A 20,156-nucleotide genomic window follows, 5' to 3' on the forward strand; every position below is an offset into this window, starting at 1 on the left:
GATGACTTAGACTTAGCACTGGGAGAAGAATCCAAGGCCTCTTTGAAAGGAGTTTACAAAGTCCCTATAAGATCAGCTTATTCTTTCTCTCTTGGAGCACTCTGGGACTGAATGCATGGCAAAAACTGCAGGACTCCTGCAGATGAATGGCTCCCAGGCAACAGACACAAATAGAGTGCCCATCGGTGATGGACATTTTGTACCCGCATTTAGAGCACTTTTTAAAACCCGAAGGTTTGTGCTCCTTGGACTCTTTGGACATACTTCACAACAAACACCAACAACACAAACTAAGAGAAGTCTGATAAGAAAAACTCACAGACGCTCAACAGCACAAAAAACGCGGGAACCAGTTATAAATTGAAACAGTACACACACACACACACACACACACACACACACACACACACACACACACACACACACACACACACACTAGAAGCACACACTAAGGCAAACTATGTCAAAAACCTCTAACTAAAATGGTTAATGACTACAAGGTAAGGGAACAGAAACCAAACCTCTAACTTAAACGGTTTGACGAACGGACAGGACGAAAGAACTAGGTCCTCTAGCTGAAACGGGCCTAGCCCGAGGGAACAGTTAGCGGGATACCACAAAAACAAGCACACTACCAAAACCTAAATAACACTAAAGACAATAGCTATGAAAATAGCTTTTTGTTTATGAACAAAATTTTTTCTCAAGACAAGAAAAAGGTACTTAGCCACAGCCAAGAGCAAGACCACGTCCGAGCTACACGAGCGGCAAATGAGATCTGGGGATATGGAGCAGTGCAGTGCACCATGGGATACCTGCTTAGCCTAGCCAATAGAAGACTTCGAGCTAGAAAAGTTTGGCCGAGTCGGAGCCGGTATTCGGCTCCGAACCCACGGGTAAGAATGTAGGTGAGATAGGACTACATAACATCACTAGTTATACCACTCTAGAGTGGTATACCTAATCAAAGTGTACACAGTGCTAAACGTAGTAGACAAAATCATAAACAAATTAGAAGACTAACACAGACAGTGGCAAGTTAAGGACATTATAAAATAGGGTTCATAAAATGCCATGCTAAGTAGTATCAACATTAAAAACAAGATCAAGCAGATAACATAGGGATCCCCATAACTACTGGGAAGAAGGTTCCACTGCTGAAGGCCTGATGGCAAAAAGCCCGGACTCCAGAATCTCCAACAGTCTCATGGAAGTACAACATAAAAACCTTCTCAGACAATAAGGGGCCAACTACTTAAGGTATGGCAAACCCGGATCATGTATGACTTGATAAAAGAACAATACATGATCAAATTGACAGCATTTCAGACTCCACAGAGTGGGATTAATATGAAGGGAATGAAAAACACCTGAAAGTATCCAGGCTTCTGAATTTCAAACTGGAGACAAAGTTCAGTATTGGGTAGGTCCAGATAAAAGGAACAACAGTAATCAAGCTGTGAAGAAACCAAGGTATGTACCACCACTGAGATATCTGTCATGAGGGGAGGAAGGTGTTTGATGTGAGAGAGAGATTCAGAAGATGAAAATAAGTCTTTACAAGAGTCAACCTTTCATCAAAAAAATCACACAAACATTTTTCACCTCCCTTACGCATGTCAACTCATCCCCACTGTACATCATAACAGGGTTGGGGGTTGGACAAGTAAGTTCCCTAAAGGTGATGGGAGGTATACATCTCAACTATCCCTGATTTTGCCTCATTTTTTTAATATTCTGGTAAATCACAAAGGTTTACAGTGAAACAGTAATGCCATTTCTTGGAGTTTCATACTTATTTTCAGAAAATGCATGTTGATGCAAAACCTGTTATTCTATTAACTACGACAATTAGAGTAATATTTCAAAATTGTCCTTGATTTTGGGAATTTGTCCCTCCAATATCTTTGGTTTTGTCCGGAATTCTTAAGCAAAGAAGTTGAGAGATATGGCATGAGGTGGTTTGCAATCACCCAATTTTAGTTTCATACCAAATCCTCACCAAGTGAAGGAATCCAAAGTGAACAACATCCTGAGGACAACAGCGGTATGGGTATCATCAACAATGATATCGAAAACCTCTGTCTTTCTCTCTCTCTAATGAGCCATCCTAGGGGAAGCATATACAAGAAGAATACAGAGCTTAAAATAGAACCTTGAGGAACTCCAGATGTAACAGGATATATTGATGAAAAGTTCATCCTTGAAATAAACCATTGGGCATACCCTGTAAGGAATGAGGCAACCATCCAAGTACAATATCTATAGCTCCACAGTAGGCTTAAGGCTGGTCAAACGAACGTTATAATCAACCAAGTCAAATGCACAAGAGAACATAAGAAGCATCAAAGTGGAATATAATCGCTCATCCCTTACCACTAAGAGTTCATTCAAAACTTAAGGGCCATCTTAGTACTCTGTTTCAAGCAAAAAGCAGACAAGAAAGGATCACGAGTTCTGCATATCCTGAAAAGGCAGTCAAGTTGGATGGAACAACCTTCTCAATAATCTTACTAAAAAATGGAATTTAGAGGTAAGGCAGGAGTTATTAAAGTCACTATGGCCAAAATTATGCTTCTTCAGTACTGGGGTCAGTAAGACTCCTTTAAGCCAGGTGGAAAATTCCAGTAGCTAGAGTAATAACAACTTAATAAATCACTGCGCTAAGCACATCAAGACAGGCAGAATACAGCCCAGCTGAACAAGTATCTAGTCTAAAAGTTACAGTCTAACTCAAATCAAGGAAACAAAATTCAAATGGTCAAACTCCTGAAACTCGAAACGCAAGCCGGATGCTACATGCAAGTACAGCAAGCTCTTCTGAGCTAATCATGGAAGAGGAAATAGTCTGCAATCAGATTAGCTTAGCTGCAAAAAGTGAATGGTTAATTAATATTCATCACAGAGAAACATTCTATGGTGGGAGAGACAAAGCAGATTAGTCAAACTGTTGACTACCTGAAAAAGCATGGACAGTTTTCTACATGAAGAACAGATCTCCTTTAATAGGAATACTCCTTTTCTATGGAAGATCTCTGATAAACTAAACAGTCTGCATCAACTAAACTTGACATCAAAGCAGCCAGCGTGTCTCTATTTTCACCTCTCTCGCTTCAAAAAACATAGCACTTCCCTGAGACTTACAAAACAAAGATGTCTAGTTCCCACAGACTAAAATACAGGAAGTGCGACACTTCACCACAGACAGGAAACCAGTCACTCTAGTATTTGTAAGATCCAAAGGATTGAGAATTGTCATGCCAACCTGTCTATGGTGGCCACTCCTATGCCTCCTTAAAATATGAAGCCTACAACATAGGTAAAAGGTAACTAGTGTAAAGTCTAGGAAAACAGGAAGGGCAATGTGCCAGGAGAAGGTGCCTCAAATTAAAATGATGTCATAACCCATTAAGGGAAAACTAAAAAATTACCCCCCCCCCCCAAAAAAAACAAATATGAATATTTAATTTAAATATCCAAGTAAATTTAAACAAAATTAACATAATGTAATTAGCAAATGGAAATCCAAAATCAGAAATAACATACGATATATAGAATGTCTACGCCTAATAAATGGAAAGAATAGCTCTTCAGGACAGAACTACAACAAACCAACTAAAGTATGTTCTCAACACATCCACAGGGAAAACATAAATACCTAGGGTCTGGACAAAAAGTCAACACCCAGTGACGAAAAAGCATAACCAAATTCAGCCTTGGTCAAGGATTCAACAAAAAAAAATGCATAATAAAAGACTGGAAACATAATACAAGACTACCAGAAAACTGAAATAAGTAAGGTTGAAAATTGTACTTCAGAACATGTCAGGCAAAATGTAAGACTGTGGTCAGTTGTGGGCCAGTAGCTCCACACCAAACCAGTCTTTTGCATGCATTAGAATACACCAGGGAACACATCAAACTCCAGGCCAATGGGTATTAAACAAAGTAGAATATCTTTAAATGTCAGACAAACAAAAAACAGGCACAAAACGAAGCAGCAAACTCTGCAGATATACCACATCAATGGATTGAGCAAGACATGATGAATATAACAGTCAAAACAATAAAAAATGGGATGTACATAGTACAGGGAAACTGACGACGTATCTGAATTACTCCCCACTTTTAAAATGTCCCATCTCCTTCCCCACCTATGTCTTCATAGTTTCAGGATGTACATCATCTACGCTCTCTCCCACCCTGTAAACCAGAACTTGATGAGACCTGCACACTCATGTGAGTGCTGCCTTTGTTCCTGACATTTACAGTTAATATGGTAGTATGAGACTCCTAAACTGTCAGCTCAATGAGATATTTGCTTACAGTGACTCACCTAAGTACTCTGCTGGCAGTTAATTTTTATTAGAAACTTTTAGATAAAAAAATTCCAAGCTTCATACACAGCGAATCAGAGTCTTCCAGCCGACACTTAAAAGGCAATCCCTTTCTTACTATGGTTGGTAATTACACCCCCTTTACTAACAACAGGGGGTCCTATAGGAATGTTGGGAGATTTTATTACAAAATAATAAAAAAAAGTATAGAAAATGTTAACGAAACACAAAGTCTCTCTACACCTTTTGCTCAAGTTCTTTTTTTTTTTGTTTGTTTTGGTTTCAATGCTGTGACTATTAAAACTTATTTCTCTCTATACTCATTGAAGGCATTAACTGAGGCTGTTTTTTAATTGGATTGGAATTATTTCTTACCAAATGTATTACTCCCCAAAAGTGACAACGTAAGCCTTGTCATCCTCTCTAAGGTGAGGGTATTTTTTTCTGTACTTATATATATATATATATATATATATATATATACACACACACACACACACACACACACACACACATATATATATATTACATATACCCACATATATATATATATATATATATATATATATATATATATATACATATATATATATACACACACACACAAATATACACACACACACACACACACACACACACACACTCCCCAAAGTCCCTATAGATCACAGTAAAAGCACTGCCTCAATGGTCTATGACAGTGCTGGGTACTGTTTTTATGTCAAGGAAAGAAATATGCATAAAGATAAATGAAGGTGTGCTAGCACACGCAAACTTGCACTGAGGCATTCAGAATACTCCCAGCACATGAGAGAGATGGCGACAGTTGACAACACACTGACCCCATGTTATAATGATGATTCCAACACATAAACACAGCCTTTTCTTTCTGTACACAGCATTGAACTTCCTTTCACACACCAGGGGTCCTGTAAAAATGTTTGACAGACTACCTTTTTACCTAATGGATCACACTCACTCACCCACATACTGACACCACTCCAGCCTGCAGTCTCAAGGTATTGATCTTTCTCCCATCATGACCACTCGCACATTATGACGACACAAATGGGAACCAAAATTTGTGGTAAAAGGACAAGCCAGTAAATGTAAAGCAATTGGTCCCCTTTTTCTACAAACAAACAAAGCATGGATTGGCTAACTGTGACCTGCTCCTAATTTGATAGACAGGGAGAGAGACGTTCTGCTAATGAATATTACTATACTAGAGAAATTAGCTTGCACAATTACTGTACTAGAGAAGTTACTACTGTGTTGAGATCCTGAACAAAATATTTTTTTTTATTTTAAAATTCAGTTTCCTACCAAATTAGCTAAAATAAGTTGTCTCAGGGTCAACAGTTTGCTCTTTTCCAGCAGTATAAAAATAGCTCATAGCTTATAGTTATGGGTTAATATAACAATGCAGACCTGAAATAAATTATTGGAAACTGACAAAAAGGGGGGAAAAGGCCATACTTAGAACTCAGAATGAAAAAGCAGAGTCAACCTCTAAACAATTAAAAATATAGGCCTGGCCTTTAAAGAAAACACTGAAGAGGGCCCAAAGAGGAACCTTTTATGTATTTATTATTATTATTTCAACAGAAATAACTTCAGATACTAAACCCAATATATTTAGCAATAAAGATTTTTTTCTACATACTTATTTCACTTATATAATAAATGTATACTCCCCTTGAATAAAATATAGTTTTAGGAGGAAAATAAAAAAAAAAAAAAAAAAAAGTAAATCTGAGCGGAGCAAGACAAAAACCAGAGGTAAAAAATCACAGCACTAAAACTAAATTACAGCAGTTGAGACTCGACAGCTATGGTTTCCAGCCGCACTGTGGTTACAAAGAAAATGCCAGTAATACAGAACTCCTCTGTGTCATGGATTTTGTAGCCAAAACAAAGACCAAATTTAAGAACAAATGATTCCACAAAATGTCCAAAACACAAGGCCATATTGAAGTAAAACCAAGTAAATGAACAACAGTCCCAAATCAGAATGATTTAGTCTAAAACTGAGAAGTTATAACTCTACAAATAAATGAAAGCAATTGTGTAAAAGTGGTCACTTCTGAAAGGCACATGTCATTTTTGGCCCCACTATGTGCTGCTGATTAATAAAATATACTCAATTTTCATTTAACAGTCCAGATCAGTGCTCACCATACATTTATCTCTGCTACGAAATCCCACAAATATTGAATCTAAAAGTTCTGCTTCACTATATGTAACACCGATGCATATTCAGGTCCACTGTTGCCAGGTTCTGAATACTTGTGCAATGACCTACAAGTGTGAACCAGTGTCTCTCAACAGTATGGTGACAGCACAGTAATTTGCAGCCACATTCATCTGGCAATGCCATTATCTAATATTGGCCCATATAATGTAATGCTCATCTACAGACTTTCCCAGGTAAAACATGTCTAAAGAGAAAGCAGTCTCATTTCTTTTATACAGAAACAACAAACTGTTTTACTTATTTACATTCAGAAGACAATAACCCAACTCTTTATCCTTTCGCCAAAATGTTTCCATGTTTACATTATGACAAGAGTGGGGCACACAATACTATGTACTATCACTAAACTAATATGCAGCAAAATAAAAGTTAGTAGCCAGAGTGTCTTCCAAATTCTAGATTTTCGCCAGATCTTTAACAGCAAAAACTGTATAAAAGAGTATACTAAAAGGTTAGTTTTCTGCTGTCCCCTCAGATAAGACAGTAAACCAATGTCCTTTCTAACAGTCTGCGATCAATACCCATGTGAAATTTAAAATCCCCCACATGGCGTTTCATACAAGAGAAAGCAGCACATTGTGGGTACTGGCATTTTGTATAATCCAACTGGAAGAAATTTATCATACAAGTATGATTCCTTACAATAATTACTACATTTGAAAAGTCTTCTGGTTAGTACTATGTACAACTGTAGAAACAGATTTTAGTATGAATTCCCATCCACTAAAAGAATAAGCTACATAACACTGGCACAGGCTCCTTCTGCAGACATATTCAAATATAACACAAAAACATACAAAATGATGAAACATGAGGACATGCTCAAAATCCATAACTCCAACAACCTCTTCTGCCACTGCTTAACATCAAACACCCTTGAATAAGACACCAAATTTGGCTACTTGCCAGGTTAGTTGACAGGTTAACAAAATCTGCATAGTCCTTGTTTATCAGTTCCACCATAGCAGTTTTAAGAAGCTTGTAATACAGTTCCAAGTCATCTCGAAGTTCTTCTAGTTGGACTCGCTTTCGGCAATCAGACACAAAATGGTCCACATCAAAGTTTTCCTAAAAAGAAAAAAAGCAGTAGACATTTAAGAAAATGTACAACGAGGCACCATTGCAGCAAGAAAAACTCACATTTTCTGTGTAATACAGTTAATAAAATTATACCTTAACCTTTAAACCCTAGTGATAACCTAGGTGTTTCCCTGCAATTATCCAAGTTTCTCTTCTAAGTGTCTATAACTACCGTTATGTTCACATCACTCAAATACATGCAAGTTACTTAAACATATAAGCTTATATAACAGGCAATACAACTGTCAGTGATATTTGACTACATTTAGTACAAACTATAAAGATACCGAGTGTGGCAAATTTGGTTAATTATACAGATAATCAAAGTTTTTTTTACATTTCAGCAAATACCTTTACAACCAATAAACATGAACAGGACTACCTTCAAACAAAAGCTCACAAAATGATGAACAGCTCCAAATAAGGTCAAATGGTTAAAGTTAATGCAAGAAGCTTTACTTTTAAAACAAATATTTATCTAAAATAAATTTACTTAATTTAAATCTTAGTATTGTGCTGATTACCACCACTCTGGGCTGATTATGATAAATCTTTAAGACATGAGGAGGTATGACAAGACTATTTCAACTTGTTAGAGGTTCATAGGTGTGTACTAGGCTAATGGCCCTGGAGCCTTTACAAGCCTAGCCCATAGAAGTGCCCGGGCATTGTGCTGCCCGACGTTAGTTCCCAGTGCCTCTTATCAAGTAGAGTCATTGGAGTGATCCCCTGGGTGAACTTTCTATTTCCCATCCACTCATCAAGATTTCGCTTGAAGACAGCCAGTGAGGTGCTCTGCTTGACATGTATGGAAAGTCTATTCAAGAGCATGGGCAGTCTCTGGGTTATGAACCTGTCCCTCTAGCATATTCTGTTGATTGCGGCAATGAGGTTGAGGTCTCTGAAGCATGTGGTGTGGAGGGATTGGGATTTCTTTAGATGTAGCATTTGTAACAGAGCAGGGTCAGACTTGGCTTTGTAAGTCAAGCAGAAATCGCCTCTAAGTAGGCAATAAGAGACAGAGAACAGTTGGAGTTTTTTTTGAGTCTGTCCATGTAGGACATGTGTTGAATGCCTAGGATCCTCTTTGTGAGGTACTTTTGTGGCCTTTCCAGCTGTTGCATGTGTCTAGTGAGGTACATGCCAAATGGGGCATTATACTCGATGACTGGCCTAATGACGGAAGAGTAGAGAGAGATGATGACTTCTTTCTTCCTGGATGCAAAACCCTTGGTAATGAGATGTGCCACATAGAAGGACATTCTGACCACAGTGGCAATGTGGTGGTCGAAGGAGAGATTATTGTCAACCTGTGTCCCCAGATCTCTTATAACGCCTTCAGTGTTCAGTGGGCTCCCACTGATGTGGTAATTAGTGGGAACTGAGTTCTTCCCAAAGGGGACGACGACAGATTTTTTTGGCATTAAGCTTAAGGCTTCATAAAGTTTTACTGTACACAGTTGATAGCCATACATAATGCCTACCTTACACAAACTAACAGTGCCTCCAATTTCCCAGGATTCCCAGCTGATGCCTTTTTGATTTTGTCTAACAGACAATGCAGACTTATTATACGACATCTATTACCTCCGGTTTCCTCCCACATCCCAAAGACATGCTGTAGGTGGCCAGGATACTCTAAATTGGCCCTAGGCATGAGTGCGTGCATGTGTGTTCCTTCCGTGGAAGGTTGGGCGCCAGGCTGGCAACTCGACACTGTAAAACTCCACTGCCAATCATGAGCAGACAGGTGATCTGCTGTGCTGACCCCTAACCTGGAAAAGCAGAAGAAGAATATGACATATATTACTTTCTGTAGCTCATGGCACCCCTGTAACCTATGAATGGATATCTTGCTATTTTAAACCCTAGTTCAAGCTACACAAAAATTACAAAAGCATTTTAAAATTATTTTCTCCTTAGTACACTTTTATATTACTATTCACAGAAATAATTTAAAAGACGTGATCTGGAAAGGTTTTGCAAGTGTTGCCATACAACATAATAAACTGTTGTCTAAATTACAGTAGACAACCTCTTACCCGGTCTCGCTGGGACCGGACCTTAGGCTGGATAAACAAATGGCTGGTTAATCAGAAGAAAACCATACAAAATAGCATTTATAGGTTATAAATCAGCTGGAACAACAGGATTTGTGCTAGTATTTTTCTAATGAATTTGAAGTCTAAAACTCAAATGTCTGTTACTATTTAGCCCAGAGGAGGTGGAAGTGTTCTTCTCAGTTGTCTTTTGCTAGGACTATTGCAGAAATTTGATGTCTGGTTAAAAAAGAGGCTGGATAAAAGGGAGTCTACTGTAACATAAACTTTTATTGGCAAGCCACACAGAACACAGTCTTTCAAATTCTATGCCAACACAAAAATATTAATGAAAAGAAACTATTTCCCTCTTATAGATTTCACATTGTATTACATTGTTACTGCTGCATTTCATTTACATTATGGAAATGTATTTTTGTGCACTCTACATTACAACTGATATTGTTCCACACTTTGTGGCAATTATAACATTAATGCACCTATTAGTTCTTTCACATTTACCATACTATCATTTTTCTTAATAGGTTATTCAAGTTGCTGAAGTTGTAGCATTTTTGTGCTTTGGTATTCACATGTTTACATGTTTTACTCTTCTCAAATACAAAAATATGTATGTGTAAACTGAACTGAGTTCAACTGAAGTTAGAATGCTTGCTTCCTGAGCACTTTTACAAACATTTACAATATTAACCCATAATTAAAAAGTGTAAAAGAGAAATATTGTAAGAAACCATCAGCACTTAACAACATAAAATAATTACCAAAAAAAAGGAAACTTTCCATTAGCAATAAATACACCAACCACAAAAATACAGCAGCAAAAAGCTGAAGTTCCAACAGGTAAAAGCAGCATAAGTTTTACAAAACTGTGATGTAGTGCTGCTGGCACTTGTGTCTCCATTCTGTTCTGTGCCTTCTTGTGTTGCCATTTTGTCAGTGGCTGTTTGTTACTGCATCTGGAGGACTTGACCAGGGTTGGAATTTGTGTGAACTGTTATTTGATAATAGTCCAATCGTGTGTCATTCTTGGCAGATGAGTACTTTACTAAACTGCAATTCTACTTACAGTTTATGCGGACAACTGTCATATTTTTTGTATTATTTGCTGTCTCTGCACTATAAAGTACCCCATAAATGTACTATTTACTGCTAATTTCTTCACTTTGTAAGCATTCCTTAAGCAGAAGTTCATTGTATTTGTTTATTAGTTACTGTATTCCTGTACTTTTGCTACACCACAGTTGATTTTACATTAAGAAGGATTCGATCTGCACTTTAGGGACAATGGACAGTAGCCTCATCTCATTAGGAGCTTGGGAATCACTCTAGTCAGCTCTAAGTGTAAATTGGTGACTGGCCCTCTAGAGGACCATTTTGACAGCTTAGTCAGTTTCTGGGCCTGCATAAAGTTGGTGCAATTGCACAATACTTCCCAATCATGCAGAGGAGTTTGGCAGTGCCTTGTACAGGCGCAGGCACTTTGAACTGAAACTTTCTATATAAAAACTTCCTCCTAAATCTCCCCAGTACTTAGTCGTGCATACAGCATAATTTACACGTTGAGGAGCACTGCTCTACAAGTTTAGTCTTGTAATCTATTACTTTTACAGCATCCAAACTAGACAGTTGTAAACTCCTACTATACCATTCCCTTGTTTAACACATAAATAAGAACTGCAACAATGGATATGCACTATCCTATTATCTCTGCAACCACTTTTGATAGGTTGACAGTAGCACACACACACAGACATGTACACAGACATAGACATGCACACATGATGAGACTCTTAAATATAATCTTCCCAAACCTCAAAGGCCTTTCAGATGCTGCATTACAACAAACAACCTTCGTAAGCAAACTACAAAAACAGCATGCACCATGACATGCAATGACATGTACAGCCACATCAGAAGGTCTTAACCTCTAAGTCAATAAAGCATACCACACAAGCTAATATTTTGGCCATAGGAGATTCCATTCTGAAACACAAAGATGCCCCACTCACTAGGTTGAGTAAGTATAGAGTCATGGTCAGCTGCTTATCAAGCATCAGGATCCACCGTTCATGCAAGCACTCATAGCACTGAATGACAGGAACCAGTACAGCTCAGTAATAGTCTATGTTCCTTACAAAGAAAGGATACAAGGTGTAACAAACTTGCATTATGCAGAGCACCTTAAAGCCCTTTCCCTCCACTCATTTTCCAATAGATTTCTGACAGGTGATCCACGCTTGGCTTACAAGGCATCCACAAACACCACACTTGTGAGTTTTGTAAGTCAAACAGTATAAGAAATACAAATACTAGGGACCCACATTTTGTCTGTGACTTAAACAGAATATGCTGGAGAGAGAGCTATGTGTATCACACTTTCCTCTCCTATGGAACAGGCTTCCCATCCAAGTGAAGCAAGTATATCCATTACCCAACTTAAGCACAACCTAGGCCAGTGGATGGGGAATAGGAAATATACACCAGCTCTGGCACCCATACCCCATACGGACAGAGATAGCTTATAAATGCCTGGCCCTCAATGTCCTGTTTGGACACAGGATACTGTTATTCATTGCAAATTGTTTCTGTAGGCTACACACTAAAGTGCGCTAGCCGATTTACAGCATTTATAGCATTTACTGTCTGTTTTTTTTTTCTTGTCTCTGTAAAAAAAAAAAAAAACAAAAAAAAAATCTCTTGTTTTCCCGCCTTACTGAACTAGAGTAGTCCAGTTTCAGAGTTGCTGATCCCTGGGCTTTGTTTTTAGTTCCTGTTACTGATCCATTGCCTTATTAGGAAGGAGGGAAGTTTCTTTGCTTACCAGTGGGAGTGGGAAGCACTGAGCAGCCTTTCTGTCCGATTTGGTGAAGTTTCAGCCAGAAACTAGTAGTCCATTGGTCGTTTTGGGCCAATTCCTAGCTCCTTTCAGCCCGCTGCTATAAAACACGCTAAACACGCGTTTTCCAGCTTGTACCAACTCAGCACAGATCCTCGTGGTGGCCTGCAGAGTGATCCAAGCAGCAGAGAGCTAAAAGAGTGACTTTCTACCAGATATAAGTATTTTTGTGGCTTTCCCACAGTTATTAAGCTAGCGACTGCATTTCCTGTTTTACTGCTACTTTAAGTGATTTCTGCATTTTACACTGTTTATTGCACTTTAAGTTACTAATTGTTGCAAATTGTTTCTGTAGGCTACACACTAAAGTCGCTAGCCGATTTACAGCATTTATAGCATTTACTGTCTGTTTTTCCTTGCCTCTGTAATAAAACAAAAAATCTCTTGTTTTCCCACCTTACTGAACTAGAGTAGTCCAGTTTCAGAGTTGCTGATCCCTGGGCTTTGTTTTTAGTTCCTGTTACTGATCCATTGCCTTATTAGGAAGGAGGGAAGTTTCTTTGCTTACCAGTGGGAGTGGGAAGCACTGAGCGGCCTTTTTGTCCGATTTGGTGAAGTTTCAGCCAGAAACTAGTAGTCCATTGGTCGTTTTGGGCCAATTCCTAGCTCCCTTCAGCCCCTGCTATAAAACACGCTAACGCGTGAAGCGATTTAGCACGGAGTTACCACTGTTGCACACAAGAGCAGCCGCGGTTAAACAAGGTTAAACTATTTGGGCCATCTAAATTCCACTCTTCCAATTTTCCCTTAGAACTACCTTCCTCGAGCTGTACTGCTGATCTAACCAGCATATCCTATAACTGAAAAGTTCATCTCTACTTGATTCCCAAGTAGACTATTCTCTATCTGTAAAGCCTAGCACTTACTCCTACAGTACTTGCACCTTGATAAAGCACTCTTATTATAGATAGTACCCCACCAGCCTAAAACCCACTTCCCCGGAGTCCTTTGAAAGTCTCTTTATCTACTACTTCTAGTATGTCGAGGGATCAGTTGCTAGTGTCCTCTCCAGCTCAATTGGTGAACCTGGGAATATTGAGGCAATGTTACAATTGCCTCATGTACACAGACAATCCTCTCCTTCTCCCACAAAACACAAATACATGCGAGAGATGCAACTATACGGCCAAACTGGAGGCTGAGCTCTCTCAACATAGGATTGGCAAGACCAGACAGGAGGAGAAGGTAACCACACACAATACATACCCAGTCACACAAGGTACCATCACAACTTCAAATCATACACATACTCACACAAAGACATACTCGGAGGCTCTGATCAAAATTTACCAAAACAGCAGAGGCCACCAAAGCAGACACCCAAACAACTACCACCTCACGACCCAACACATGCAACACATAGACCACACAGTCAGAGTGTCAAACAGTCACAGCCCTTAAGGCCAAACAAAATGCCAGACACACTTGTCATTGGTGATTCCATAGTCAGACACACTGACGTCCCGCTCACCAGACTGAGTAAAGAGAAGGTCACAGTAAGCTGCCTGTCGGGCGCTAGAATCCGCCACATAACGCAAGCACTCAGGTCTCTCAACAGCAGGTACAAGTACGACTCAGTCATTGTCCACGCTGGTGTCAACGACCTGAGACGCACCTCCTTGGACTACATGAAAAGGGACATCGAGGAGCTCTCTGATTATGTAGCCCAGGCAGGTATGACCCTGACCTTGAGCAGTATCCTACCTTCACCTAGAATGATGCCACAATACAGTGATAAGATGATCAGCTTTAATAATTGGCTTAAATTCTGGTGTCATTCAAAGGGATCCAATGTCTGTCTGCCTGGGATGACATGCTGGACAAGCCACGCTGCTTCGCAAGGGACGGCTTGCACCTGTCACCCTGGGCTTCCGGATATTGGCAAGGCTCTTGCCACCCCATAGTGCCTTTTTAGGCAAGGCTCAAATTCTAAACCTACCACCCTAGAACACCAAAAGGAAAAAACTAAGGGTAATGCTGCTCAATGCCAGAAGTCTCAATCTCAAGATGCACGCACTCGAGGCCCTTCTCGATATGGAGAACATCGATGTCTGTGCTGTGACAGAAACCTGGTTCAATGCTCCTGAGAGCACCCCAGCACTAACAGGTTTCACCTCATATCATGTTCGGCCCCAAAAGCCGGACAACACCAAGAAAGGAGGGGGGTGTCCATATTCATAAAGGACACCCACACCTCAAGGTTGGTGGCAACGCACGATGCATCGGAGACCATCCAGGTGCAATTAACCATAGGCAAGACTGCTCTGCAATTTGTAGCATGTTACAGGCCACCCTCTCAAACTCAGGAACTTCACATGGCCTTCCTGAAAACATTGGAGGGGATAAATGTATCTCCAAACACCATCATACTAGGTGACTTCAACTACCCTAATATAGACTGGGAACACTACTCAAGCCCGAACACTCTAACCCAAAGATTCCTGGAGTTCATAAACTCAAATGCCATGGAACAACTAGTCACCATCCCCACAAGAGGAGAAAACATACTTGATCTCATCATCACGAACATGGGATCAAAATGTTCAACACCGAAGTATACCCCTCACTGGTGAGATCAGATCATAAACTAATCTCGCTGGAGGTCCTCATCCCGCCCCACCTGAAACAAAAAAGACCACAGTGAAAAACTTCTCAAAAGCCGATTTCACACTTCTAAAACTAGTGTGGTCTCCTTTAAGGCCCCTGAGCCAGTGGTAAACATTACTCAAACCGCTGAATCACTTACAAATGCCTTCTACCAGCACCTACAGGACTGCATGGATCAGGCAATCCCAAACAAAACTAAGACTCTCTGTACCAAAGGCAAGCGTCCAGTCTGGTGGACCCCAGCCATAAACAAGCTCTACAACAAAAGGAGGAAGCTACTACAAGATAGAGCAAAATCCTTGAAAGGTAAGACACCTTTGATCATTATATGTAAAAAACTAAGAGCTCTCATAAAATCATCCAAGGCAAATTTTGAGAGAAAAATCGCCAAGGACTCTAAAGAGAAAAATAAGGCCTTCTTTAGCTATGTTAGAAACCTAGGAGGAAACTCCCAGATATGCTCAGAATTAGTTCAAAATGATGTGAAAATTACTGAACCTACACACATTGCCAACATACTGGCTGACAGGTTCAGTGCAAACTTCTCCCTCCCCAAAAGGAGAGATATCTATTCCAGAGGATTGTAGCCCCCCAAACATCTCCAACGCCCAAGTGAGAACTGCCCTCACTAAGGCAAAAAACACAGCATCCATGGGACCGGATGGTGTCCCCGGCTGTGTGCTTCACGAACTCAACGAGGAATTAAACCCACAGTTAGGACAGCTATTTAATCTTAGCCTCACCTCAGGATACGTACCCAAGGAGTGGCGCACGGCGACTGTGGTCCCACTTCATAAGGGCGGTGCCTCCACAGACCCTGGAAATTACCGCCCCATTAGCTTGACAAGCCTTATCTGCAAAGCCATGGAGAGGATCATAATGGAACTCATAAATAAAGACATAGGGAACTTGCAGACTTTGGATCCAACCCAGTTTGGCTTTGTCAAAGGCAGATCCTGCCTCTTAAACTTGGTTGACTTTTTCGAGACAGTCACCAAGGCCATTGATGAGGGAAAGGCAGTCCATACAGCCTACCTCGACCTGGCAAAGGCCTTGACACAATACCCCACTCAGGTATCATCGAAAAACTCATCAGCTTGAATGTAAACCCATACATCACAAGATGGGTTGCAAACTGGCTAAGTGACAGAACCCACAGGGTCAGAGTTGCTGGAGCCATGTCAGACTCAAAGCCTGTCACAAGTGGTGTCCCACAGGGCTCAGTCCTGGGTCCACTCTTGTTCGGCATCTACTTTTCTGAAGTACAAGCAAACACAGGAGGGTTATGGCTGACAAAGTTTGCAGATGACTGCAAACTAGGCGCCATAGTCGAAAACACATCTGACACAGATATCCTCCAGAAGGGCCTCACAGAAACGGATAACTGGTGCAAGAGCCATGGCCTGAAGTTAAACGCCAAAAAATGCATAGTCATACCCTTCGGGAAAAACAAGGTTACCCCTAGCTACCATATAGGTGGCAATCCACTGAGCACAGAAAAAGTCATCAGGGATCTGGGGACCCAGGTTGACAGTAGCCTTTCGTTTGACACTCATGCTGCTAAAGTAGTTAGGAAAACCTTCTATATCGCCCACCTGATCATGAAGGGATTCACATCTAGATCAAGGGAGGTCATCGTCCCCCTGTACTCATCACTCATTAGACCTATGATTGTGTACAATGCCCCGTTCGGAATGTATCTGACCAGACTCCTGCTGCAGCTTGAAAGGCCCCAAAAGTTCCTCACCAAAAGGATAAAGGGTCTCAAAAATATGTCTTATGCTGCCCGACTGAAAGAACTCCAGCTCTATTCAGTCTCATACCGCTTGCTCAGAGGTGACCTGTGCCTGACATATAAGGCCATGCCAAACCCAAATTTGATGAATATGCTTCACCTCAAAAAATCTAGATCCCTCAGAACCACAAGGGCGGGAGACTTAAATCTTGACACGGTTATAAATAGAACGTGCTGGAGGGACAGATTCATCACCCAGAGACTCCCTATGCTGTGGAACAAAATCCCGGTACATGTGAGGCAGAGCACCTCTCTGGCCTTGTTCAAGAGGAATCTTGACCAATGGATGGGAGATTGCAGATATACCCCAGGGATTACTTCAGTGTCACTGCTTGACAGAGGCACAGCAAAATGATAGGCATAGTTTTTATTCAAACTAAAGGGGTGGCGAAAGCCACATAACTATGGGCTAGGCTTATAAATGCCCTTGGGCAGATAGCCTAGTATGAACCTATGAAAACTTGGCTAGCTGATTAACCTAGTAACAATTTATGAACCAATTAATTATCTGTGCAAATGACCTGAAACATACCTCTCTGGACTACAAGACACATGATGGAGCTCTCAGACTGTGTGTCCAAGACTGGTATGAAGAGTGTTCTACCTTTTCGAAGGATGATGCCACAATATGAACAGAAGATTAATTACTTTAATAACTGGCTTAGCTCCTACTGTCACTTGAAGGGCATACAGTATTTGTCTGCCTGGGATGATATAGCCAACAGAACTCACTGCTTTGCCAGCGATGGTCTGCACCTGTCGTCGCTAGGCTTTTGAATATTTCGTAAAACTTTGTCCATCTCCGTAGTGCCTTTTTTAGGCATTGCTAACCTGATAAGCCTACCTAGGATAATCTAAAGATATTACTGCTAAAAGCCAAAAGACTAAACAAGCTATCCTCACCCTGTAGAATACAGTCTATGTACTTGGTGTGAATGACTTGAGACGTACATCCCTGGACTATATGGAGAGAGACATGATTGAGCTCTCGGGGTATGTGCTCCAGGCAGGTATGCCCCTAGCCCTAGGCAGCATCCTACCTTCACCAAGAATGATACCACAATAGCAACAAAAAATGACGGACTTCAACAACTGGCTTATTTTCTGGTGTCTTTCCAAGTGGATCCAGTATCTATCTGCCTGGGATGACATGGTTTACAGGCCTCGATGCTTTGCCAGAGATGGTCTCCACCTGTCACCCCTGGGGTTCCAGATATTGGCCAAGGCTCTTGCTTCCCCCATTGTGCCTTTTTTAGGCTATGTCCCAAAGACAAATCTTCCAACCTAAAAGATCTGTCAAAAAGCAAATTGAAGGTCATGCGGCTCAACGATAGGAGCCTTAACTTGAAAATGCACTCACTGGAGGCTCTCCTCAAACTGCAAGATGCCAAAGTCTGTGCAGTCACGGAAACTTGGTTCAGGGCTGCAAAGAGCACCCCTGCCTTACCACACTATACTTCATTCTGCACTTTTCGACCCCAAAATGAGGTCTGAAAGACTAAGGGTGGTGGAATCTCTATCTTCATTAAGGACAAGCACACCTCCAGACTGGTTTACCGACATGATGCACTGAAACTACTCCAGGTGCAAATGACAGTTGGCAAAAAACCCATCCAAGTTATAACCAGCTATAGACCCCCTTCCATGATTCAGGACACCCACTCCCCCTACCTGGACCTCCTTGACTCCATCAAGGTACCCCCTAACACCCTGATCCTTGGTGACTTCAACTACCTCACCATAAACTGGGTGAACTATTTCTGCAGTAATGCACTCACCCAATGGTTCCTCGACTTTATCAGTTCTAACACACTAGACCAGCTGGTCTCATCCCCCACAAGGGGAGATAACATACTGGACTTGGTTCTCACCAACATGGGCGACCACTGCACCACTCCCATAGTATGTTCTTCACTGGTGAGTTCAGATCAGTCTGTCTTATTCGAAGTTTCTATTACACCCAACCCCTCCCCAGCTGTAACCAGGCTAAAAAACTTCTCAAAAGTTGACTACAACCTACTAAGGGAGGGTATAAGCAGCTTCACACCATTGACCCCCTCAGAGGATACAGGCAACTATGCTGAACAGTATGCCAGAGCAGAATAGAAGCACCTGTACAACTGCATGGACTCAGCCATACCCAGCAGAACTAAAACCTGCTTCTCAAGGAAACATAAACCTGTCTGGTGGACATCCTCTATCAACAGGCTTTACAACAAAAGAAAGAAACTGTTGTGCAAGGGTAAAAAGGAACAAATTCCAAATAAGAAAACCTCCCTCCTCCACCTCAACAAGCAAATTAGATCACTAGTGAAAACCTCCAAAGCCAATTATGAGTTGAAACTAGCCTCCAAAACAAACGGAAACCACAAGTCCTTCTTCAGTTATGTTGGGCACCTCCCATGGCAAAGCCCAAGTTTGTTCCAAATTACACTGATCCTGCTGACTTAGCCAACCTGCTAGCTGATAAGGGGGTGACGTTTACGATGAACCTAATGCCCCCCCCCCAAAAGGCCCAGTCGACATAGGTTCATAGGTGTGTACTAGGCTAATGGTCCTGGAGCCTTTACAAGCCTAGCCCATAGGATTACCCTGGCATGGTGCCACCCGACCTTAGTTCCCAGTGCCTCTATCGTGTAGTCAATGGAGTGATCCCCGGGGTGAATTTTCTATTTACTATCCACTCATCAAGATTTCTCTTGAAGAGGGCCAGTGAGGTGCTCCACTTGACATGTATGGGAAGTCTACTCCATAGCATGGGCAGCCACTGGGTTATGAACCTGTCCCTTCAGCTTGTTCCGTTAATTGTGGTAATGAGGTTGAGGTCTCTGGAGCATGTAGTACGGAGGGATTGGGATTTCTTTAGCTGTAGCATTTCTAACAGAGCTGGGTTAGACATGGCTTTGTAAGTCAAGCAGAGATCACCTCTAAGTAGGCGATAGGAGACAGAGAACAGTTGGAGTTTTTTTTAGTCTGTACATACAGGACAAGTGTTTAAGGCCTAGGATCCTCTTTGTGAGGTACTTTTCCGGCCTCTTCAGTTGCTGCAGGTGTCTAGTGAGGTACATGCCAAATGGCGCATTGTACTCTATGATTAGCCTAATGTGGTAAGAGTAGAGGGAAACAA

General features: G+C 41.0%; 1 protein-coding gene across 1 annotated transcript in view; it reads right to left on the bottom strand.

Annotated features, from left to right (window-relative positions):
- Positions 1-20,156, bottom strand: part of COG2 (component of oligomeric golgi complex 2) — a 1,275,772-nt gene that overhangs the window by 1,217,271 nt on the left and 38,345 nt on the right. Inside the window, exon 2 of the mRNA XM_044076075.1 lies at positions 7,498-7,659. Within this exon, the coding sequence (XP_043932010.1) occupies positions 7,498-7,659 (162 nt within the window). The remainder of the gene's footprint in view (positions 1-7,497; positions 7,660-20,156) is intronic.

Source organism: Protopterus annectens, chromosome 1.part1, assembly GCF_019279795.1.
Source record: "Protopterus annectens isolate FY-2018-M chromosome 1.part1, PAN1.0, whole genome shotgun sequence".
NCBI classification, from domain to species: domain Eukaryota; kingdom Metazoa; phylum Chordata; order Ceratodontiformes; family Protopteridae; genus Protopterus; species Protopterus annectens.